Source organism: Pagrus pagrus (assembly GCF_965226575.1).
Source record: "Pagrus pagrus genome assembly, chromosome: 17".
In the NCBI taxonomy this organism is placed as follows: domain Eukaryota; kingdom Metazoa; phylum Chordata; class Actinopteri; order Spariformes; family Sparidae; genus Pagrus; species Pagrus pagrus.
Window position 1 is genome coordinate 28351218 of NC_140201.1, and position 25722 is coordinate 28376939.

Genomic DNA, 25722 nt, shown 5'->3' on the forward strand with positions numbered 1-25722 from the left:
TCGCTCAGATCTAAAGTCTGCACGCTCAAATTTAATGTGCACGCACTCAAAACAAACACCTCCTCTCAGGTTGAGGTATCTGCGTATATTGTGTTTCACCAGCCAATAGGGAGACAGCTAGAGTGTGGACCAATCAAATGACGGATGCTGCCTTGGGTGCGTTCCTTTGCCTATTTTTGAGTGCTCCGTAGGGGCAGGTATATGGTCTGTTTGTAAAACTGCTTCTCTCAAAATACACCAATTTACCATATTAGCCAGCTATTTGAATCGTCACCTATTTAAGACGCCAGCATATTTATGTATAATTAATATGGCAGCATATTAAGGCCATTTATCCTGTGCACAGTCTCTTGCCTCTGCTATTTTTAATAAGCTCAACCTTCAACACAGCATCCACTTGTATGCTCTCAGAATTATACCATGCTGGAATAGTAAAGTTCCAAAGTAATAATTATTGACAAAACCTAACCAGTATTTGGTTGTGTTGCTGTTTTTAGGACTTGTATGAATACCGGTAAGCAGCAAAAGCCAGTGCTCACAGGCCAGAGGTTTAAGACCAGGAAAAGGGGTGAGTACAATATAGAGCTTTTAGGTAATGTTTGCATCATATGACCCTTGTATTAGCTATAAGACAGTGGTGATCCTGACCAAAGCATGGCTAACAGCTAAACAATAAACAAAAGGGAACAAAAGGTGAGCAGCCCAGTTTTACTTCATCATATAAGAAGAATGAGAACTCAAATCACTAACCTAACTCTTAACCAACACAGGAGAATAAACGCTGAAGAAAAATCCCTGTATATGTTATATACAGAGTTCCAGGCAAGGAAACCTCTTACAAAGGTCAACAATCAATTCCAAGAGTATACGACTGGTCACACCACAAGATGGCATAGGAAGATTAATCTTTATGTCCATGGTTACATACTGTCAAATCAGAGAATAGTTGGCAAACTGTTACTGGTGAATCACCAAGTTGGCTTTCTGACTGAATAATGAAATATGATTCAAGAAGTCCATTTGCAGTAATGGCTTCATTAATATATGAAAATTTTGGAGACACCAAACCAGTGAACAGAAGTGAATGATACTATCTGATAGGATTTTCATTAATTTATTCTTTCGTTGCGCGATCACCATGTAAACAATAGAAACATGACTTTCATGTTGTGTATTTTACCAGTACTGATAGAATTTGATTGGTCAACACAGAGGTTTTGCTGTCAGGGCATGAGATGAGCCAGGTTCAGCATCATCAGTGTATGTATGAATTACTGTAAGTCGCTTTGGACAAAAGCGTCTGCTAAATGTAAATAAGTTGAACTTGTTCTGAAGGTTTTTATTTTGCTCTAAATTGTGTTGATTTGAATGCTTCTGTGATCTGGCCTCTACACTCAAACACAGAGAGAACATGCAAGCTCCACAAAGAAAGGAGAACAGATGAGATCTAGAACATGAACATCCTATTTTGAGGCCTCATGCCATCCTGTCAACAGGTAGGACTGGTTTGGTCAGAGACATTATAAATCAAATCAAATCAAATTTTAATTGTATAGCCCAAATTCACAAATCACAGTTTGCCTCAGAGGGCTTTACAATCTGTACAGAGACGACACCCTCTGTCCTTCGACCCTCGATTCGAGTGAGGAAAAACTTGCCCCAAAAAGGCCCTTTTAACAGGGAAAAAAATGCGGAAGAAACCTCAGGGAGAGCCACAGAGGAGGGATCCCTCTCCCAGGACGGACAGACGTGCAATAAATGTCGCATGTACAGAGCAGATCAACGACATCACAATGTATTCAATTATAAGCGATGGTTGACAGGAGTGAAAGTACATAAAGATGTATTACAGCAATAATAATGAAATGCACATGGAAATGTGATTACTAGTGATAACAGTAGTAGTGATTAATGGTAAGGATAGTATGTAGTAATGCATTACAATAATAGTAGTGGAACGTATGTAACAGATGTGACTAATATTAGCGACAGTAGTGGTGGGTGTCAGGCAGGGTCATGGCAGTAGGCGCATCCACGATCCGGCAGGGTCATAGCAGTAGGCGCATCCACGATCAGGCAGGGCCATAGCAGTAGGCGCATCCACGATCAGGCAGGGCCATAGCAGTGGGCGCATCCACGATCCACGACCCGGGCGCGGCCAGGATCCATGGGAGCCTATAGGACTAGAAAGCACAAGGACTCCGGGGAAGAAGTAAGTCAGTGACATGCAGAGATGGGGCATGTATACAGGCATAATGTATACAGATGGAGAGGAGAGGGGAGGAGAGAGAAGCTCAGTGTGTCATTGTCCCCCGGACTAGGCCTATAGCAGCATAACTAAGAGCTGGTCCAGGACAGGCCTGGGCCTGTCCTGGACCAGCTCTAACTATAAGCTCTATCGAAAAGGAAGGTCTTAAGTCTACTCTTAAAGGTAGAGAGGGTGTCCGCCTCCCGGACCAAAACAGGAAGATGGTTCCACAGAAGAGGAGCTTGATAGCTGAAGGCTCTGGCTCCCATTCTACTTTTGGAGACTTTAGGAACTACAAGTAATCCTGCGTTCTGGGAGCGTAATGCTCTAGTTGGGTGATAGGGTAGTATGAGCTCCTGGAGATATGATGGTGCCTGACCATTAACAGCTTTGTAAGTTAGGAGAAGGATTTTAAACTCTATTCTTGATTTTACAGGGAGCCAGTGCAGAGAGGCCAATACAGGAGTAATATGATCTCTTTTCTTAGTTCCTGTCAGTACATGTGCTGCAGCATTCTGGACCAGCTGGAGACTCTTTAGAGACTTGTTAGGGCAGCCTGATAATAGAGAATTACAATAGTCCAGCCTGGAAGTAACAAATGCATGGACTAGCTTTTCTGCGTCTTTTTGAGACAGGATGGGCCTGATTTTTGCAATGTTACGTAGATGAAAAAATGCAGACCTTGAAATTTGTTTTATGTGGGAGTTGAAGGACATATCTTGATCAAAGATAACTCCCAGATTCCTGACTGTGGTGCTGGAGGCCAAGTTAATGTCATCCAAACTCGCTATATCATTAGATAATGCATCTCTAAGGTGTTTAGGACCAAGTACTATAACTTCGGTTTTATCTGAGTTTAACAGCAGAAAATTGCAGGTCATCCAGGTCTTAATGTCCTTGAGACATGCATGGAGTTTAGTAAGCTGATTAGTTTCATCTGGCTTTATTGATAGGTATAACTGGGTATCATCTGCGTAACAATGAAAGTTTATGGAGTGTTTCCGAATTATATTTCCTAGAGGGAGCATATATAAGGTGAATAGTATGGGTCCAAGCACGGAGCCTTGAGGAACACCATGACTAACCTTGGTATACAGGGATGACTCATCATTAACATGTACAAACTGAAATCGATCCGATAAATAGGACTTAAACCAGTTTAATGCGGGTCCTTTAATGCCAATTAAGTGTTCCAGTCTCTGTAGTAGAATGTGATGATCAATGGTATCAAATGCAGCACTAAGATCTAGTAAGACCAGGACAGAGACAAGTCCTTTGTCAGAAGCAATTAGGAGGTCATTTGTAACTTTCACCAGTGCCGTCTCTGTGCTATGATGTGCTCTAAAACCTGATTGAAAATCCTCATATAAACTACTGTTATGAAGAAAGTCACATAGCTGGTTGGCGACTGCTTTCTCAAGGATCTTGGAGAGGAAAGGGAGGTTGGATATAGGTCTATAGTTGGCTAAAGCTTCTGGATCAAGATTAGGCTTTTTAAGGAGCGGTCTAATTACAGCTAGTTTAAAGGATTGTGGTACGTATCCTGTTAATAGAGACAGGTTGATCATTTCTAGTAGACATGTGCTAATTAAAGGTAAAGTTTCTTTCAGCAACCTAGTTGGGATGGGGTCTAGGAGACAAGTTGTTGGTCTAGATGAAGAAACCATCGAAGTTAGTTGGTGGAGGTCGATGGGAGAGAAGCAGTCTAAATATAAGTCAGAATTTACAACTGTTTCTGAGGTTCCTGTGTTTAAAGATACAATAGTGCCAGTTGAGGGCAAGCGATGATGGATTTTGTCTCTAATAGTTAAAATTTTATCATTAAAGAAGCTCATGAAGTCATTACTACTGAGCGTTGTAGGAATACATGGTTCAGTAGAGCTGTGACTTTCTGTCAGCCTGGCTACAGTGCTGAAAAGAAACCTGGTGTTGTTTTTGTTTTCCTCTATTAATGACGAGTAATAGCTTGCTCTGGCATTGCGGAGGGCCTTCCTATATATTTTAAGGCTATCTTTCCAGGCTAAGCGGGATTCTTCCAAGTTGGTGGAACGCCATTTCCTTTCAAATTTCCGTGATGTTTGCTTCAATTTGCGGGTATCCGAGTTATACCAGGGTGCTAACCTCCTGTGTTTTACAGGTTTCCTTTTCAGGGGGGCAATAGAGTCCAGTGTTGTTCGCAATGAGCCTGCAGTGCTATCAACAAGATGATCAATTTGTGAGGAACTGAGGTTAGCGGAGGAGTCCTCTATTATATTAAGACATGGCATTGAATTTAGTGCCAGCGGTATAATTTCCTTAAATTTAGCTACAGCACTATCAGATAGACATCTAGTGAAGGAGTTTTTGCCTAATGGTGTGTAGTCCAGTAATAGAACTTCAAAAGTTATTAAGTGATGGTCTGATAAAAGAGGATTCTGTGGAGAAACTGTTAGATTTTCAATCTCGATACCATAAGCTAGAACAAGATCAAGGGTGTGGTCAAAACAGTGAGTTGGTTTATGTACACACTGAGAGAAGCCAATAGAGTCTAATAATGAGATAAATGCAGTACTAAGGCTATCATTAATGACATCCACATGAATATTAAAATCACCTACAATAATTACTTTATCTGATTTGAGGACTAGACTTGATAAAAACTCAGAGAATTCAGATAAAAATTCTGAGTAAGGACCAGGTGCTCGATACACTACAACAAATAGAACTGGCTGTAAAGTTTTCCACGTTGGATGTGAAAGACTCAGAACGAGGCTTTCAAATGAGTTATAATTTAATTTAGGTTTAGGAATGATTGACAGACTTAAGTCATAAATAGCTGCAACACCACCTCCTCGGCCGGATAAGGACTTTGGTATCGTTCCAACTTTTGCAACACTGGCACTGATATGATCTGTGAATTTCAGCACTGATACCAAACATGTCACTATTTTTCCAGTAAACAAAGCAGCCACAGTTTTAAATTTGAAAAAATGTGTAGAAAAAAACTTTTTTTACTTAATTACAAACATGTAAGTGATGCCTTCCACACTGGAGATCAAAACACAGTAATCATAGCCTCTCGGTATGATCTCAGCTGTCCACTCAGTGCCTTGGCGGTTTGTTACAATACATCAATTTTCATCCTCACAACTTTTAAGCATTTTCAGTCTTCAAGTGTGACCATTCAGAACAGCTAAAAGATAAAATAGCACTTTATTTACTCTGACATAAACTGTTTTGCCACAGTTGTAGTACAAAGAAGGAAAGAATATATAATATATGCAGAAAAACAAACCATATAAGAACATAATATTATCGGTAAGGTACATTAACCAAATGTACACAATGGTAGAAATGCAACAGGTTAACAGTAAATATCATAAATGTAAACTGCTTAACAATAAGTGCAAATCCATAATATACACAATGCCTCCGGTTAACTGTTGTGATCATAAATATCAACCGATGAGTAGTTAACACTTGTTATGGTTGCAAAACACATCTTACAAAGTAGCACAACTGACCCATATTACTGTTGATAATGAAGTGCAGTCTAAACTGAATAGAAACCAGTGGCTGAAAAAAACTTGAATCTTAAACACTATGGTTGATATAAAACATGAGCAGTTATGTAAAGTTTATGGAGTATTCAGTTAAAAAGTTGACAGACACTGGTATGCATTTTCTTATGTCTTTCTTGCACTGATCATGTGATCCTCTGTCCTAGATGAAAAGGAGAAGTTTGAGCCAACAGTTTTTCGAGACACCATTGTTTCAGGCCTCAATGAAGCCAGCGGTGACTTGGATGCTGTAGCCAAGTTTCTAGATGTCACAGGGTCACGACTGGACTACAGACGCTATGCTGACACTCTGTTTGACATCCTCATCGCAGGAAGCATGCTTGGTGAGTGTCATTGTGGTTGTCTAGACTGGCTGAGCTTATCACTACTGGCTTTTACTCAGGCTATTGAGTATATCTCTGGATTACTGCATGTACTTGGGTGCTCAGCCGTGTTGGGACAATACATTCCTTTAATTGCCCAATTTGATTTAATTCCTCAGTAAGACTTATTTGTATTATAATAGGCAGTATATTTACTATTTAGTCTTTCAGTGGAGGGAGAGAGTCGGAGAGCATTAGGGTTGCATAATTCTCCAGGTATGTTTGGTTTGAAAGACATCCAATTTCATCAGCAGTTGTGATCAAATAATATAATTATCAGTTGGTGAAAATCAATGTAAGTATGAAACTATGCTGTTCCTATTTAAAGGTGGACTTTGTAGTTTTGGAAAGAAAATTAAATCAGAACAAAAAAAACTTTAATTACTGAACAACACAATTGCATTTTTTTACTTTGTTTTATATTTGCAGGCCCCTTCTAAGACAGCGCTCTGGGGACCATATTTCACTCTGGGGACAGCTTGTTTTTTTTAGTTATGGAAATACGTAATATGTAAAGTGAATTTGTATTATTACTTTATTAATATTGTAAATGTTACCTTTCTTAGTTTGAATTTATTTTCCAAAACTATGAAGTTACCCATTAAAAAGGAAGACAGTGACATTTTTGTATTTTGTACTAACCATCAATATTCCTCAATACAAGACTGGAAGGAGGTCAGTTTGGTCATATCCTGGCGGAGCCCTACACCGGTTCAGTTATTCACACGGACAAGGACAAAGAGATCACAGCTAGCTTTGTCAGATTAACACAGTAATCCCCACTAATCAAAGAGATCTCCTCACTAAGAACCAGAGAACTCAAGGTACCTGTTATTCACTTTCACTACATTTAGTAGGACAGTTAGTGAAACAATACTGTTGAAGAAAGATCTCATCTTGTTGTGTCAGCCAGGCCATCTCATTCTCTGACACCTCATTGGATAAAAATATTTGCAGTTTTATTTTTGCAGTATTATTTGAGTGTTTATTGTAACAGCTTGAAGAATTTCAGACTTCATTTTCCCTGAGAACGAGAGATGGGATCTTCCCCATGGTATTACATACCATATGCGGAGATCATCTAAAGTTATTAGAACCATTGTTACATAAGTAACTCTTGTTCAGCGTGTTGTCTTCCGTGTCAAATTCAAATCACACTTTGGTCCGCTGATAGTTGCAATTGAAAGGCAGTACACTATACTGCCAGTGAAGACCACTGTAGCAATTACAGTTGTAGTGAATATGATCCCTCAGACTCACATGAGGTGAGATGAAAATCATGGCTGAGAAGTGTGTTGACACGGGAAGGTCAGAGCTCTACTTTAACCTTTGTAACCTTATGATTGCTCCTAATCTGTCTGTAGTATGACTTCTTCCTGTTTACATCTTGCTGTAGACTGTATGTCCTTACACACACACACACACACTCCCAACCTGTCTTTTAATCTGTCTAACTAGTTCATTCTCTGTGACTGCCAGGCAGCATTCAGGGTGGCTCACTATCTGTTAAGCCAATTACAGTTAAAAGGTTTGCTCTCAGCCTGAAGGAAGGGTTCACTGCGTTAATTATAATACAATAAAACACACCAGTGTGTTGGTTATCTACAGTCATGGTCAAAAGTTTCCGCCCACTCATAAAGAACATGTATATCATGGCATCTTCAGTCCAAATGATTTCAACAGCTCTCATGTTTCTGTGATGAATGAGTGGAACACAAACTACTTTGTCACAAAAACATTCATGAAGTTTGATTCAGTAATGAATTTACTATAGGTCTTCTGAAAATGTGACCAAATCTGCTGGATCAAAAATATACATACAGTAATTGTAATATTTGGTTAAATGTCTCTCGGTAATTTTCACCTCAGTTAGCTGCTTTTGATAGCCATCCACAAGCTTCTGGTCGTCCTCTGGCTGAACTCCTCTTGACAGAATTGCTGAAGTTCAACTAAATTTGTTTTCTTCCTGGCCCAGACTTGTTTCTTCAGCACAGTCCACATGTTTTTGATGAAGTTCAAGTCAGGACTTTCCAAAACCTCCATTCTAGCCTGATTGATCCATTCCTTTTCCACTTCTGATGTGTGTTTGGGATCATTGTCCTGTTGGAACACCCAACTGCACCCAAGAGCCAATCTTCTGCTGATTATTTTAGGTTTTCTTTACCGAGACTCATTGACAGCCACGAAGGCATACTCATCATGCATGCTAAAATTCCAACTCATTCCAAAGAGCTCACAGTCTTAGAGGTTTCTCTCTATGTAGTTTTTTTTTTGTCCGACTTACCCAGCTCGAGAACAGGAGTTTGATGATTACCTGACTCTGTTTCGGAAGCACAGGTTTCTATCACGTTCAGTTCACCTGCAACGCAGCAGAACGGCTTCAATAATTTAGGACACCTACTCAGGGTGACTCGACTACAGTTGCACTGTCGCAACTTCACTGCCTCAAGTTTCATCTGCCACATGGATCACCTGCATGTCGTCACTGCACGAACAAAAAAAAAAAAAACTCTAGCCGAACTTCTCCCTTCACTCGCCTCTCCTCCACTACTCCATCACCAGACGTTATTCCAAAAGCCACAAGCTTTGTTGTATCCATACCCTTACCCTAAGGCTGCCTTTCTCAAACTATGGTACCAATGGTGGTACGCAGGCTCCCTCTAGTGGTACTTCCGAAACCTTCGAAATAGCCTGCTTTTAAAAAAAATTAATAAAATTATTTTAAAAAAACGTATAACACTATCAAAATACTATGACAAATAAAGTATCCACAGCACCAACAAGCTGCAAACAGTGAAAAACTGTAAGAAAATATGACGCCAGTTACATTAAATTTGGATTCAGCGGGACGGAGGAAGTTGAACTTGGTACCACTTTCAAACGACACAGTGTCGTGGAGAATAGGAGCCATAGCAGATGACATTAATGATGATGATGATGATGATGATGGTGTGTGTGTGTGTGTGTGTGTGTGTGTGTGTGTGTGTGTGTCTTTTTACAAGGACTGTCTTTACAGGGACTTACAGTTGTTATTGTTAATGTTCTCACTTGCTCTGTGTGCGTACTGTATGTGTGTGAGAGGTTGCCCCTGCATTATAGTTGTTTGAAAGAGTTTAATATGGCGTGATATTTGTGCCACATTTGTGAAGGAACAAAGGGAGATTTTGAGCACAGAAAAATATATTTTGCAAGCACATAAATTATATTTTGAAGAGAAAATATACGCAAGCAAAACATAATTTCATTTGAGCAAACAAAAACATGTTTTGTGCTCAATAAATGTATCTGCATGTTTGCTTTTATCTATTTTAACACACAATAATAACCTCTGTGCTCTCAAACTCTTGTTGTCAGTTCTAGTGCTACTCCTTTGCACAGTGTGATTATCAAATCAAATCAAATCAAATTTTATTTGTATAGCCCAAATTCACAAATCACAGTTTGCCTCAGAGGGCTTTACAATCTGTACAGAGACGACACCCTCTGTCCTTCGACCCTCGATTCGAGTGAGGAAAAACTTGCCCCAAAAAAGGCCCTTTTAACAGGGAAAAAATGCGGAAGAAACCTCAGGGAGAGCCACAGAGGAGGGATCCCTCTCCCAGGACGGACAGACGTGCAATAGATGTCGCATGTACAGAGCAGATCAACGAGATCACAATGTATTCAATTATAAGCGATGGTTGACAGGAGTGAAAGTACACAAAGATGTATTACAGCAATAATGATGAAATGCACATGGAAATGTGATTACTAGTGATAACAGTAGTAATGATCAATGGCAAGGATGGTATGTAGCAATGCAGTACGATAATAGTAGTGGAACGTATTATTATGGATTATGGCTGACAAGTCAACAATAAATAATATTCCTATTGGGAATAACTTTGACTCCTGTTTGAACTACATTCAGCTGAATAGGGTTGCCCAATTCTACTACTGTATTTTTACATGGGTCATAATGGTGGTACTTGGAGAGCAGGATATTTTCTGAGGTGGTACAGGATGTAAAAGGTTTGAGAACCACTGGTCTAACCCACACAACATTCAGCTCTTCACTGATGCTGCCCCTTCTGCTGGTTGGTGCAGCCATTAGTGGTTCTAAGCCACATGGGCAGCTAAGTTCCTTGAGTTCTTTCAAAAACCTCTTCAACCATCTTCGTTTTCTAAATCGACCCCCACAATTGGTGTCTCAACACACAATTGAGACACCAATTACCAGCTTTCACTATGCGGAGACTGGCACGATATGAGTGTAACCGGCGTCATATTTTCTTACAGTTTTTCGCTGTTTGCAGCTTGTTGGTGCTGTGGATACTTCAGGGATACTGCTGTAATCAATGTCATACACTGCCATTTCTGCCGTAAGATTATTATCCTCCTGATCCAGACTTCTCTTCCTAAGAGATCCTGTTTGGAGCCACGACTGCATTGTTTTTAACTCTTTTTAGCTTCCTCCGCTTACGATCTTTTTCTTCACCTTGTAACAGCTTGGCGCGTGCTCCACAACCCGACTCGTAGCAGGCTGGCCGGCGTATCAAACAAAAAAAAATACAGTTAAGGCTAAACTTATTTTAAACCCATCAGCTTTCTCTGCTCATTAACATTTCTTCAAAAAAACTACAGAGTGCCAGGCCTGGCCTGTTTGTTATACAAACCAACTGCAAGCAAAACTACATATAAGTTACACGTTAAACGGGTCTCCTGCATCTCCACACACATTAGCATGGGTAGGAGAACAGTTAACTTAGACCCAAAGATGTGATTGCCAAACCACGTTATAGGTTTAAACTAGACTCTAGTTAAAAGTCTAGGAATTTTGTTCTGCCTGTTACCTCACAGGTGAATCCTGTGTCACACTATTGGTACTTAGCAGCAGTATCTTTTAACATGCTGGTATGACCCTTAGTTATTTACCTTTCAGTGATCCAGTATAGTCTAATAGCAGTCATCAACGTCTCTTCTCTATACATTTAATACAACAGTAGCTTTGATGGCACCTCAGGTGTCCCCTTGAGGAATTACTTTTGAGAATTTTTATTTGTTTATGAAATATCCATCATGAACAGTGTCACAGCAGCAAGACGAGACTTAGTCACTTGCCCAGTTTTGGGTTATATCCATGTCAAATGGCTGCTGAATGGGATCTGCCATATGTTGGGCTTAGGAACTTTTTGAGAAATCCAACCACTCCCTAGGTTTGATTGTGATGGAGATAATAAGGATAGCTTTGTCCGCTTTACTATAGATCTACTGAATGTAGGGGTAGCCAGTAGTGTTTGAAATTTCTTTGTTCTTCTTGTGTCGCATGCCCACATCACAAAAGTCTAAGCAAAAAGCCTGAAAGAACAAAATAAATATTAAGTAGTGCTTAGTATGTGAGCGCACAGTCAGTTGGATTTCAAATTGATATTTATTTTATCAGCTGAGTGACCATCACATGACTGTCCTGCTTGCTTGTGAAGCTTGGGACCTCAATAAGTGCTAACTTTAAAGCTTGTACTCCTTTCTTCAGCTCCTGGGGGGACTCGTATTGATGAGGGTGACAAGACCAAGGTGACAGCATACTGCGTATTCACCACTGAGGAAAGCCACTCCGCCCTACGCCTATATGCTCAGGTACACCCAGGTTTCCCTCTATACTGACTGTGCTAAGCAAGAGGGAAGAGGACAGGTTTTTTAACCTCATATAGACATAATGATTTTTATTTGACTAATAATGTCACTATCTAAATTTTGATTGCAGGTTTTCAATAAGCTTATCAGGAGATACAAATATCTGGAGAAGGCCTTTGAGGAGGAAATCAAAAAGGTAAAGGCTTAATAATATATTATTTATATCATCAACTATTTTGTGTATATACCTATTTTAATACTCTAAATAGTAGACTATGTAGTAGATTATTCCACAATGCAACGTGAGAAGCAATAAGAAGTGTTCGTCGCAAACCAAGCTCCAACAAGCAAAGTTCAAAAGTTCAAGTATGTAAGTTTGTTTCCTCACCTCCAGCAGCACTGTTATGAGAAAAAACATGTAATTAACAGACAGTGCTATTACTCATTGGATATATAAATATATCAGAAGGAGGAAGACAAAGAAGAAGGGTAACCCACACTTACTCAATAAAATGCATTATATTATTATATAAAAAGCTACAACATTAAAGCTATTTTCTAATCAGTAGTTCATTATTTATATGATATGGAAAAAGAAGGAGTCTGCAAAGGGACAAAAGCATAAATGAATGCCATGTTCAAATGGTTTTCATGCATACAGTGTTGGTATTTGTTTGCTCTATGTTGTTGTGTAGCTGCTGCTCTTCCTGAAGGCCTTCAGTGAGTCGGAGCAGACCAAGCTAGCTGTGCTAACAGGCATCCTGCTGGCCAACAGCGCCCTACCACCTCCCATCATCACCAGCCTCTTCACTGAGAGTGTGGTCAAAGAAGGTGAGATTACAACTTTACTACTACTCTACTAGAAATGATAGCTGCCTTATAGCATGCCTAACTGGGACCAGTAGAGATGGAAAGACGTTTATAGTGGAATTTGTACATATAAAGCCTAAAATGGGTAATTTCTAAGAGAAAGCTTCTTTAGAGTTGATTTGATGCTCAGCCAACAAATTCACTAGATTTTAAAATATGAAACTACTCATGTCAGCGGGTGAATGGGGTAGACTTGTAGTCAAGACCGCCTAAACCGAGACCAAGACACTACCAAGACCAGAGAGTATCAAGACCAAGAAAAGACCAAGACCAAGACCAAGACAGACCAAGTCAAGACCAAGACTAGTTCAGCTCAAGACCGAGACCAAAAATATTTTTTTTGCCATTTTGCATGAGTTGTAGAACATAAGCACCATACTGGGTTCAGCTGCTTAGTATAAATATGATATTGTATTATTTCAACTACAGGCACAATAATACAGAGACAGTGCATGTGTTGAGTGTGAACTCACTATAAATGTTTTCATCAATTGGCTGAAATCAAATATGTGTAGCAATTGCATGACCGCTATTTCTACACTATTTGAGGATTGACTCTTGAGTGCTCAATCACAACGATATGCAAATATTATTCAAAGGCCAATGATGCCATATATTTATTCAAACAAGGCCATTATAAGCACAATACTGTAATTAAATACATAGGGCCGGATCTACTAAAGGTTTGCGTGTATTAAAACGTGTGCAAACTCCTTGCACAAGCAAAAAAATTTACAAACTGATTTACTAACAGTGCACAAAAAGGGTTGCGTCTGTCAAAGGTGCAAAATAGCGCGTCTGCATCCAGTAAGTACGTTTGGAGCAATGAATATGCAACATGGGCCATTTACACGCAATTGTCTGTGTTGTGGGTGGAGAAAATGTAAATATATTAATTTAGCACACGCAAAGTGATTTATCAAACCTGAAAGCAATTTTGCCAATAGAAACTGCGTCTATATTTAACACGTCTCAAAGGGAGGTGCAAACGGTTTGTATGGGTAATTGCGCACACATGGCTGCCGTTATTGTTGCAAGTAGGAGACGCCGAAATAATGGAAGGAGACGCCGAGAACGCATTTTTCACCCTTGTGTGAACATTTTTGGGATGAATGAGGAAACTATCATTAGAACATATCGGCTATCCAGCCTTGCCATTTTGGAGCTGTTGGAGGAACTCAGAGCGGATTTGGAGCCAGCTACAAGAAGGAGTCACGCAATACCTGCAATAACAAAACTCCTTGCATGTTTACTATTATTATTATTATATTTATATTATTATACGCCAATTTTTCTTTTGTTCTTCTTCTGACGTCTTGGTATCTCCTTTTCACTTCATCCACTGTTCGCCTGTTTTTTCTAACAGCGTTAACTTTTTCACCGATTTTCTCCCACACGGCGTTCCTTTGCGCAACCATCAGATTCATTGAAATTCATTGAAATGTTTATTCGCTTCCTCTACCAACACTTCTAATTCCAAAGGGTCCAATTTCACTTTGCGCTTTCGCTCTCTCAAACTCGCCATGCTGAAAACCATGAAACAGTATAATGATATCAAAAAAAAAAAAAAAACTGTGCCTGCCTGGATATTATAGGTTACAAATCCCTTCGAGACCGCTCGGCCAGTCCGAGACATTGCAAGACCGAGAGACCCGAGACCGAGACAAGACCGAGACCAAAGACTGTCGAGGCCGTGACAAGACCAAGACCACAAAAAAGTGGTCTCGAGACCAAGACCGGTCTTGAGAACTACAAGTCTAGAATGGGGTAGTAAAAGATACACACAAAAAAATAAATGTGCCATAAGTGTCAGATTCTGTCAGGGGCCTTCATAGAACCAACTACAACAGAGCCAGACCTTATTTTGAAAAAGAATACTGTATGTCACAAGCAGGCTTTTATTTTGAATTTCTCCTGTTCAAGACCTCGTCCATATTTGCCTGTTATCTTGAAGACAGTATAATGTCCATTTCCATAGCCCAACAAGTGAGTCATGCTCACCACTCTGCTGCTCCACTGTTTTTTATTTTCAAGCACTGTTAAGCTACCGCTAATGATGCTCAACACTTTATCTGCAATGTAACACACAACACTTAAGACTCTTTAGTTTGGTAAAGTTTAATTTGAAGTGCAGACCTTTATTTTGTTAACCCCGATTGGGTATTTCCTGTTGATCGGCTGTAGCAGCCATCTTGATTTTGTTAATGAGCACACAGTGTGCAGGTGTACAATCCTTCCCCATCCTTGTTTGGTTCTCTTCTTTGGGCATCGCTAGTAAGTAATATCTTTATTTAATAACCTTAGGAATGGACACATGTTATTATTTGGTTTCATGTGCTTTGATTTATAGTATATTTATCGATGTTCAGTTACTTACCTGTGTGTTTTATTGTGTATTTCAGTTTTACCTTTTCTTCAATAAATCCTGCTAAATACTGCATAAACTTGCTGCATCAAGCTGTTGAAAACAGTATAGTAAAATAGCAACCTCTAACAGGAAGATGGATCAGGAAAAAGATATGGATGGATTGCCTAAGGAGCAGAGTATTAAGGACAGTCTTGATAGTAAATCACATACGTCGTCTAATACTCATCTGTCGTCCAATATGCATCGATCATCACGGTCTCAGCAATCAAATGCAACTATGGTTGCTGCTAAAGCACGTGCCGAAGCGGAGGCAGCTAAAACCAGAGCAACCTTTAGCAGAAAGGAAATGGATATTAAAATTGAGAAAGCTTGTCTAGAAGCAGAATTAGACGCGCTTCAGCAGGAGAAAGAAGCAGAGGCAGCTATCGCTAAAGCCGTGGTTATGGAAGCTGCTGCCAACAAACTGAGCTCTCGAGGAAGCTTAAAGGACTTCCAGTCATTACCTAGCTTGAAAGGTTCGCATGAAAAAGTAAGTGAATATGTGGCAAAGCACATTAAGGTGGATGACAATCACCCAGATGAACAGATTGACTCAAGCCAACAACTGCAGCAGCCGTCAAACCTGCTTACATTGGACGAAGAGCAGTACAGCTCATTTAATCTAGGTCAAGTGCAGTCTAACATGGACCTTGGTATCCAGCAACACTCCAGCCCGTGTCAGGCACGTCACCGCCACTCTGAGTCATATTGGCAAGACAGCCAGCAACATGCCTCACAGCCAAGCAACCCACAGGGGTACAAACAGCCCAGTCAGGGTCAGCAACCGAAAATCAAAGTTGAAGACAGGCAACAAGTTGACATGCCACGCCACAAGGTAGATCAACGGTCCAGCTTGTACATGCCTAATGCGTCTCTGTGCCAAGACCTTAATAGCAACATGACAGATCTTGTTAAGTTTCTGATCAGAAGCCAGCTGGTTTTAAGTGGTTTGACCAGGTTTGATGATCAGCCAGAAAACTTCCTCAACTGGAAGTCAACCTTCACAAGTGTTGTAAATGGTTTAGATCTCTCGGCACATGAACACACCGACCTGCTTATAAAATGGCTAGGTCAAGAATCAAGTCAGCAAGCTCGCAGGTTGAAATCTGTTAATATCAAGCACCCGGCTGTGGGCCTTAGCATGATTTGGAACAGATTGGAGGAATGCTATGGCGCTCCAGAAGCCATAGAAAAGGCTCTGTTTGCAAAATAGACAACTTCCCTAAGGTCTCCAACCGAGATAACCAAAGACTTCGAGAGTTGGGAGATTTGCTGTTTGAGCTTGAAACTGCCAAGGAAGATGGTTATGTGCATAGCTTAGTCTACCTGGATAGAGCAAGAGGAATCAGTCCTCACGTGGAGAAGTTACCTTTCTATTTACAGGAAAAATGGATGAGATTTGGATTCAAATATAAAGAAGACCACAACGTACCTTTTCCACCATTCTCAGTCTTCTCTCAGTTCATAAGGAGAGAGGCCAAAGCAAGAAACAATCCCAGCTTCAACGGTTCCAGTTCCATGACACCCACTATAAAAAGGGAAAAGATGGAAAACGTGACCTACAGGAATCCAGTTTCTGTACACAAAACAAGCGTGTACAAGGAGTCTACTGATAGTGTGGGGAAACAAGCAGAAGACCCAAACACACTATGCCCTATACACAAGAAACCTCATCCACTTAAGAAGTGCAAGAGTTTCCGAGCAATGCTACTGGACGACAGGAAGAAATTCCTCAGAGACAAGTACATATGTTTCCGCTGCTGTGCTTCAGTCTCACACCAGGCCAAGAGCTGTGATGTTTTGGTTAGATGTACAGAGTGCAACAGTGAGAGACATATAGCGGCACACCATCCGGGCCCCGCCCCAAGGGATTCTAAGCCATGGAGCCCTTCTAAAGTCCATGGCGGGGAGCCAGAGATGGTGCCTGAAGATGAACAAACCTCAGCTGGTTCTACAATGTGTACGCAGGTTTGTGGCAAAGGCTTCAGTGGGAAGTCCTGTTCAAAAATATGCATATCATGAAGAGAGTAAAAGGATGTACATGATCAAAGTAACGTCTCATTAGCGAAGAGGGAGTTCTTTGATGCCTTCAACATACAAGGACCATCAATACCGTACATTCTAACGACATGTGCTGGAGTCGTCAACATGTCCGGAAGAAGAGCTCATGGTTATGTTGTTGAGCCACTCACAGGAGAGCTTGGTATTAACCTTCCAACTCTTATTGAGTGCAATAACGTGCCAAACAGCCGAGCAGAAATTCCCACACCAGAAGCAGCAATGGACAAGGGATTTGTTAAGGGTGAAAGTGGCAGCTGGATGGCACCCTTGCCATTTCGGAACCCAAGAAAGCCTCTCTCTAACAACAAACAGAATGCGCACCAACGATTTCAGTCACTGCAACGTACCTTTTCAGAAGAGACCCAGCATGAAAGAGGACTTCATGGAGTTCTAGCAAGGGATCCTGTACAACCACCATGCCAAACTAGCACCACCATAAGAAAAGGGAAAGGAATGTTGGTACCTGCCCATTTTCGGGGTTTATCACCCGCAGAAACAAGGGAAAATCCAGGTGGTGTTTGATTCGAGTGCCCGCTTTGAGGGAGTCTCCCTTAATGAGGTCTTGCTTCAGGGACCCAACCTCAACAATAGCCTCCTGGGTGTTCTTCTTAGGTTCAGGAAGGAACCTGTTCCCATAACCGCCGATATTAAGCAGATGTTTAACTGCTTTCTTGTCCAAGAAGAACACAGAGATTTCTTGCGCTTCATGTGGTTCCGAGACAACAACCCTGAAAATGAAGTGGTAGACTACCGCATGAGGGTCCATGTGTTTGGGAACAGCCCATCACCTGCGGTGGCAACCTACGGGTTAAGGAGAGCAGCGCAGGAGGGAGAGATGGACTTTGGCAGGGACGTTTATCAGTTCATCAAGACTGATTTTTATGTTGATGATGCATTGAGATCTTTTCCAACAGAGGTCGAAGCAGTTGATGTTTTAAAGAGAGCCCAGAATCAAGCTCCACAAGATAGCCTCCAATTGCATCAAAGTAATGTATGCCTTCCCTAAAGAGGAGCTAGCCAAGGGCATGGAAACTCTGGACCTTGCTGTTGATACAGTGGGTACTAGTTTCATTTGGATGATTTCACGCGAGACAGTGTGAGTCCCGGGAGAGTCACACGGATTTTTTGTGGAGGAGTAATTGTGTTTTCACCAGAAGCTGCAATGTGCCCAAACAACCGCCAGGTGGCATCTGTGAGCAGCAGGACGCCTCCATAAGACAGCAGCACGGAGCAGTGAACACAAATGGGGAATGCAATATAATAATAATACAGCATGGGTGAGCGGTCATAATAAGCTATAAATGCAGTGCATGCCCAAGCCCTTCAATAAAAATAATAGAAAATATTAATCTGGCCGTGTGTACAATTATACAATACCTTAGTTCTACTGTTTTGGTCTTAAATCCGTGCCTAATCTGTCCCGTTTTGCTTGCGAAAAGCTGGAAAGCTGACAGCTTGTTTCGCGCATGCGCACTTGTGACACCGAGTAGTACAGTTGCTGCTAGAGGCTGTGTTTACTGTACAGTAGATGAGCACTTTGAATGGCAAAAAAGCTGTCAGTGAAGCAGCTTATCTGCCAACGCGCATGCGCCAAACTGACTTGTTTGAATTGTTCAGCGGGAAACTGTCAGTGGTTCATTTCATCGTGTAGCCTGGTCAAAATGAGTGAAACTCATACGGCCCGACCCCCCCTCCCGTCAAACGATCCGGTCTGACAGTGACATATTGCCTGTTCATTCATGAAAACCATCTCGAAACACTCTCAGTCAAACAAGGTGGGGAATGAGAAATCTGCGGCGCTACTAGCCTAGTTCGCTCATTTTAAAAACACACCGGTAGCAGCGCCTACTGATCTGAGACGTGTCACGTGAGTTACTGTAAATGCTGTGTGGAAAACCAGCTGTGGTCTGTGATTGAGGTGCAGACGGGTGAGTTTGGAGCTGACGAGAGGATCGCGCTGACAACCGTTTCGTTACATTTTTCTCATTGAAAAACTATACAGCTGGCATTAAGATGATGTTCTGCATAAAATGAAATAGTGAAATAATAATAATAACAATTCGGTTTTAGTAATCAACCGCTTATAGCGATCAAATGTACTCTGGACCAACGTGATCACTATAAACGGTTTCCACTGTAGTAGTTAAAAACCATATTATATTTTTTATTAATAAATAAATACCCCCCTTACGGACGCACATGGTATTGACACTTCAGCATGACCACAGTAAAAGGTCACTGTTCGCCACTGTAATACAGTAGGCTATAGTTTTTCAATGAGACAAATGTAACGACGGCAGCTACAGTATACGTCTCACTCTCTTTTTTCGGTCCTCAGTCTCGTCAGCTCCAAACACACCCGTCTGTGTTTTTAAAATGAGCGAACTACTGTACAGTAGTGCCGCAGATTTCGCATTCCCCACCTTGTTTGATTGAGAGTGTTGCTGGATGATTTCTCATGAATGAACGGGCAATAGCCTGTGTCACTTTCGGGCTGGGCGATAAAACAGGATATCCTGAAATAACTTTTCCTCGATAGAAATAGGCAACAAGACGCGGTCGATACAAAGTTGATAGGTTTCATTCATCCATGTTTTGACAGACAACACAAACAGCCAGTGATAATGAGACCGGACACCGTCAGCCAGCCGGTGGGGGCATAATTTCAAGTCAAGCGGGGAGGGGGGGATCTTTGTACCTGGGTTACTGTTACCAAGGATACGGAAATAAAAGTTGCGAAGCTCCGGACAGAGTTGCGGTGATTGTATCCACTTTATGATAGGCTACATTATGAAAACACGTGAGTCTATCACAACAAGGGATTTTCCAGATCAAATCCGTTGGATTATCACGCTGATTATCAATACGAGAGGTAGACTGCCGGCTCTCACGGCCCGGACTTCTGCCAATAGTTTTTTTTTTTTTGCGACTGATGCGCACACTACGCAGATCTGGGGACACACTCTGCTTTAAATTACCTACTGTATATCATACTGCACTGTTCTGTATACCTGTCGATTTTTTAAATAAAAATGTTTTATTTGAAGCACGTAGGCTACCATGTATATATCTTATATTTTTGGGAAGTCTGAATTCCAGTCACCACACATCTTATGAACGTGATGTAAAGTAATAACTTTATTTTTTATATATTTTTTTTTTAAATGCAGCCTCTAAAACTACAATGAAAAATATTTTACTATGTTCCACCTTCTCGGCTCTATTGAAAGTAATGAGCTTAATAGACATATTAGCGCCTCCATTTATCTCTGACCAATAGGTGTGCTTGTAATAATTGCTGTGACGACAGCTGGACACAATGTAACACATTAGCGACACATTAGCATCCTCCATTTATCTCTGACCAATGGGTGTGTTTGTGGATACTTCACTCAAGTACATTGTCAGACAAAAGACCTGCCCCCCACAGTACTTTGAACAGAAAAACCGGTTCCTACAGTAGCTCTCCTCACACTTTTCAGTTCATAAGTGAAGAAATTTCGTCGTGTTTCATGTAATAAATTTCACATGTAAGGGGAGCTGAACATAGCCTCCATTCAGAACTCCAAGACACATCTGCCAGACGCACAGAGGCATGCGTAAAACACAGATTGAGACCACTTCATGATGTTTAGTTTTTTTTTTTTGTTCATTTTCGTTTCTTTTGGATTTTTGTGCGTATTACTGAGCCGTTTTGGTCCATGTTTGTAAGCCTTTTTTCCCCTGGATTATATTTTCTAAAGTTGCAACAATATAGTAATATAGTAATATTGTTTTCGTTTCATTTCGTTAAGTAAAAATCAATCAATCCATTTTCTTTGAAACTATGAGATTGTAGAGCACCTAAAAACCAAAGCACCAGTTCACTGTAGCGATTTTCATACACCAGAGGCGATTGCTCTAAGACAGCAAGGGAAGCTCAGCTTCCCCTAAAATGTCACCCAAAAAAAAAAAAAAGTGGTGAAATATGTACTGCTGTGTGTACATTTCATTGACTAAATACGCGCTAGAAAGCCTTCATCTTTTGTTCAGAATCAGCTACTTATCACAGGTAACCGGCTCAACTTCCTTCTCATTCATCCCCACAGCGCCACAGCGCTTTACACAGTCGGACGCTCAGCTTCTACTGACTTCAATGGGGAAGCGTAGAACGGGTTGTTCCACTGCAGCGAAACTAGACGCTCATTGGATAAATGCTGGGCTTTGTCCCACCCATCGGACGCTCAGCGTCTCTGGGGGTCTATGGGGCAGTGGGCTGGCCCGGACGCTCGGCTTCTGCATGATGATTGGATGAGCTGTCTAAGGCGGAATCCTTTTTTGATTGACAGCTAAATGAGCGAATCAGCGATCTTGAAGAATAAACATCCACCGGAGCATTTTCCAAGTTTTTCATTCTGTTGTTCTGAACTGATCCGGAGACTTTACTGATCCCCAGCGATTGTGTCTTTGTTTAAAACGACTAGCGTTGTGTTTGGTGACTCTGTTCTGTCACTCTGCGGTTTCTTTCCCCAACAAGCAGCGGCAGCTGCGGAGCTTCTCCCCCCGTCACGATCACTCACACTCACAGGCGGTCACACTTCACAGTAGCCTAAAAATGAGCTTCCCCTCCTTGAAAGACCAGCAGCCGCCACTGTCATACACACACCCAGTCTCGCTTTCAATAAAACACACTGGCATTCTATTACAATCAGTGAAATATATGAAAACACAATTTAAAAAATGACAGATGTTGTTGCTCTAGTTTTTTGTTTGGATAAGCTTCATATTTAAAAGTGCAATGTTCAGCTGTCAGAAATTAAAAGCAGCCTCCTCTTGTTATATTTGCAGCAACACTGTTGCTTCAGGCTGTGATCAGCTTTTTTGTATCGCTCGTAGCCTACTTTCCATTAAAACAACCTGCTGCTCTTGGCTGATATCAGCCCGTTGTGGCTCCATTCTACGATTAAAGTAGTATCAACAAAGTCATGGTTAACAAAATCAACATCTAATCTGTCCCTTCAAATTGTGTGTTTGGAGCAGCTGCAGACAGATGTGCATTAATGCTCCGCTCGTGAGTCCAGCCACATCGGGTCCAGGCTGCTGGCACGAACGAAGCAGCTTAGAAACTGTTTAAACGAGCGATCGTGGGCTGTAAGTGGATTGTTACATTCACGAGAACTTGCAGAAAATAGATATGAGACAATTTGCTCAAACTTGGAGCCAGACCCGGCCAGGCTACAGGAGAGATCAAAAATATGGAGGGGGCCAGGACCCCCATGAGAACCACTGATCCTGTTGAACGTAACCACTGTGAAACAATAAAAAACAACAACATTGATCTGATTCACCGGCGTAGCGGTCCCTCTCTCCATTCACTCTCTAGCTCTCTTGACCACAGCTACAAATGAAGTAGCCTATGGCCTATGAACAGCGCCACTCTCCATTGCAGCTACGTTGTGGTCAAACGTGGAATTATCCCAAAATCTTTTGAGCTGCATTTCAGTACGATGCTTCCACCTAGTGGCTACAATGCGACCTACAATTTCACGCAACGCGTGAATCACGCTTTCCGCGAGGGAAACCTCCATTTGAAACTAGTACCCACTGTAACTTACCTGTCCAGCGCAGTCTGGGAGTAGCCTGGAATATGACTACGGATACACTCACCTTCAATATTCCTGAGATCCAGAAACCCTTCACACGCCGGGGAGTGCTTTCCATCATCAATAGTCTGTTCAATCCATTGGGCTTCTTGGCACCTGTAACAGTGCAAGGTAGACTTCTTCTACGAGAACTTGTCTCCCAAGGTACAGACTGGGACACACCTCTGTCTGATGAGAAGTTCATGAAGTGGAAAAGGTGGCAGGATTCACTAAAAGAGCTTAACAAGCTAAACATCCGTCGCACCTATGCTTCCTTCTCTCTGACGAGGGCACAAAGCATCGAGCTGTGTGTCTTTTCTGATGCCTCTGTAAAGGCAATTGCAGTGGTTGCCTACCTTAAAGTGAAAGCTGAGGGTGGTCTCACCGAGGTCAGTTTCGTACTTGGCAAATCCAAACTGGCACCTCTGGCAGAGCTCACCATACCAAGATTGGAACTCTGAGCAGCGGTGTTAGCCGCAGAAATCACAGACCAGGTCAGAGAGGTATTTGGCAAAAAACTGGACGCGATCACATTCTTTACCGACAGTAAAGTCGTATTGGGTTACATCAATAATGAATCCCGAAGATTCTATGTATATGTCAACAACCGTGTACAGCGTATCAGACAGTCAAGTCACCCAAGTCAGTGGAGGTATGTTCCCACTGAAGACAACCCAGCGGATCATGCCTCGAGATCTGTGCCTTCAAGCCAGCTGCAAGGTACCAGTTGGCTGACGGGACCAAGATTCTTGCAAGAATCGTGTTTCCGTTGCCTTAGAGCTCATCCTCAGAAGACACAAACTTCGTTCTGATTGAGCCTACATCGGACACAGAGCTTCGTCCTGAGGTCTCAGCTTTCTTGACCAAGGTCTCTGGAGAACAGCTGGACACAACACGTTTTGAATGTTTTTCCTCATGGAGTCGACTGACAAGAGCAGTAGCACGGCTGCTACACGTTGCTCGGAGTTTCCACAAACAAACAGATGATTCAGTATGTGCCGGCTGGCATTTCTGCAAGAAAGGCTTGAACACTGCTGAGTTAACGAAGGTGGAGTATGTCATTATCAAGGCTGTGCAACGCAAGGTGTACACAGAAGAGATGGAGTGCATTGAAAAGAAGCAAGACTTACCTGTGAGTAGTTCCCTAAGGAAGCTCCATCCTGTGATGGATGAAGAGGGACTTCTACGAGTAGGGGGCAGTATTACTCATTCAAACCTACCTGCAGAGGAGACGCACCCTATCCTCCTCCCTGGTAAGCATCATGTTGCTGTGTAACTTATTCGCCATCACCACGGGAAGGTCGAACATCAGGGAAGACACTTCACGGAAGGCGCTATGCGTTCAGGTGGCCTATGGATTGTGGGAGCCAAGCAAGCAAACGGCAGTCTTATCTGCAAGCGTGTGGTATGCGTCTACAGCAAGAACCCCCATTCACCTATGTAGCCTATTGGGCTACCTATTGGGCTAGACGTCTTTGGACCTTGGGAGGTTGTAACACACCGGACCAGAGGTGGCAGTGCTAACAGCAAGAGGTGGGCGATATTGTTCACTTGCATGTCCACAAGGGCTGTTCACATGGAAGTGATCGAGTCGTTGAGTGCTTCAAGCTGTGTGAATGCCCTCTGCAGGTTTTTCTCAATCAGGGGACCTGTGAAGCAGCTTAGATCAGACCGCGGGACAAACTTTGTGGGTGCTACTACACATCTGAAGCTTGCTGCAAATGCTGGAGAGGACAGTGTAGAAGCTTACCTTCTCAGCCAAAAATGCACATGGGTTTTTAACCCTCCGCATGCGTCCAACATGGGAGGCAGTTGGCAGCGCATGATTGGAACGGCACGGCATATCCTAGACTCGATGTTGCTCCAAGCTGTAAGGTCGAAGGTCACCCATGAGGTCCTGTGGACGCTAATGGCTGAAGTTACTGCCATAATTAATTCCTGGCCACTGATACCAGTCTCCTCAGACCCAGAAGCACCACTCATACTTACCCATCGATGTTGCTTACGCAGAAGATCGGGACTCCTCCTCTTCCCCCTGGACACTTCTCCGATGCCAACCTGTTGAAAAACCAATGGAGAAGTGTCCAAGCATTAGCAGATACATTCTGGGCAGGATGGAGGTTGGAATATTTGAACACCCTTCAGACCAGGCAAAGGTGGCATACAAAAAGGCCGAACCTCAAGGAAGGAGACGTGGTTCTGCTAAAGGACAAACAGACAAGACGACACGAATGGTCCATGGGAAGGATAACGAAGGCTTTCCAAAGCAATGAAGGACTGGTTCGGAAGGTGGATGTAAAGGTGACGTCCCACCAACCCCTGAGGACTTACCTGCGACCTGTCTCGGAAGTGGTTCTGCTGCTGGAGTTGGAGGCAGTGTAATGTAACACACAACACTTAAGACTGTTTAGTTTGGTAAAGTTTAATTTGAAGTGCAGACCTTTATTTTGTTAACCCCGATTGGGTATTTCCTGTTACTTCCTGTTGATCGCCTGTAGCAGCCATCTTGATTTTGTTAATGAGCACACAGTGTGCAGGTGTACAATTCTTCCCCATCCTCGTTTGGTTCTCTTCTTTGGGCATCGCTAGTAAGTAATATCTTTATTTAATAACCTTAGAAATGGACACGTTACTATTTGGTTTGTAGACTAATACCAAAGAGAACTTTAAAATATTCTTCACTTGAAGGTATTATATTATAAGATGTGTGTGTAATAGTGCAGAAATGAAATCTTCCTTTCATCAGATCTGACTGTACCTCAAGGAAATATTATTGAAGAAGAAAAATTGTTTTTCCAAATTGACTTTTTGCAGGGATATCTTCATCCTTTGCTGTGAAGATGTTCAAAGCATGGATCGCAGAGAAGGATGCCAATTCAGTAACGTCATCTTTGAGGAAGGCAAACCTTGATAAAAGACTTCTGGTAAGAAAAATCGGTGGATTACCAGAGTGTGGTAGGATGAGCTCCATCTGTTCCTC

The 25722-nt window shown here is 41.9% G+C and overlaps 1 protein-coding gene across 2 annotated transcripts in view; it reads left to right on the forward strand.

Moving 5' to 3' along the window:
* Positions 1 to 25722, forward strand: part of bzw2 (basic leucine zipper and W2 domains 2) — a 41675-nt gene that overhangs the window by 3180 nt on the left and 12773 nt on the right. For both annotated transcript variants that reach the window (XM_084378632.1, XM_084378631.1), the window contains exons 2-7: positions 498 to 568; positions 5955 to 6131; positions 11683 to 11786; positions 11914 to 11979; positions 12479 to 12614; positions 25557 to 25666. In XM_084378632.1, the coding sequence (XP_084234758.1) occupies positions 505 to 568; positions 5955 to 6131; positions 11683 to 11786; positions 11914 to 11979; positions 12479 to 12614; positions 25557 to 25666 (657 nt within the window). In that variant the 5' untranslated portion in view covers positions 498 to 504. The remainder of the gene's footprint in view (positions 1 to 497; positions 569 to 5954; positions 6132 to 11682; positions 11787 to 11913; positions 11980 to 12478; positions 12615 to 25556; positions 25667 to 25722) is intronic.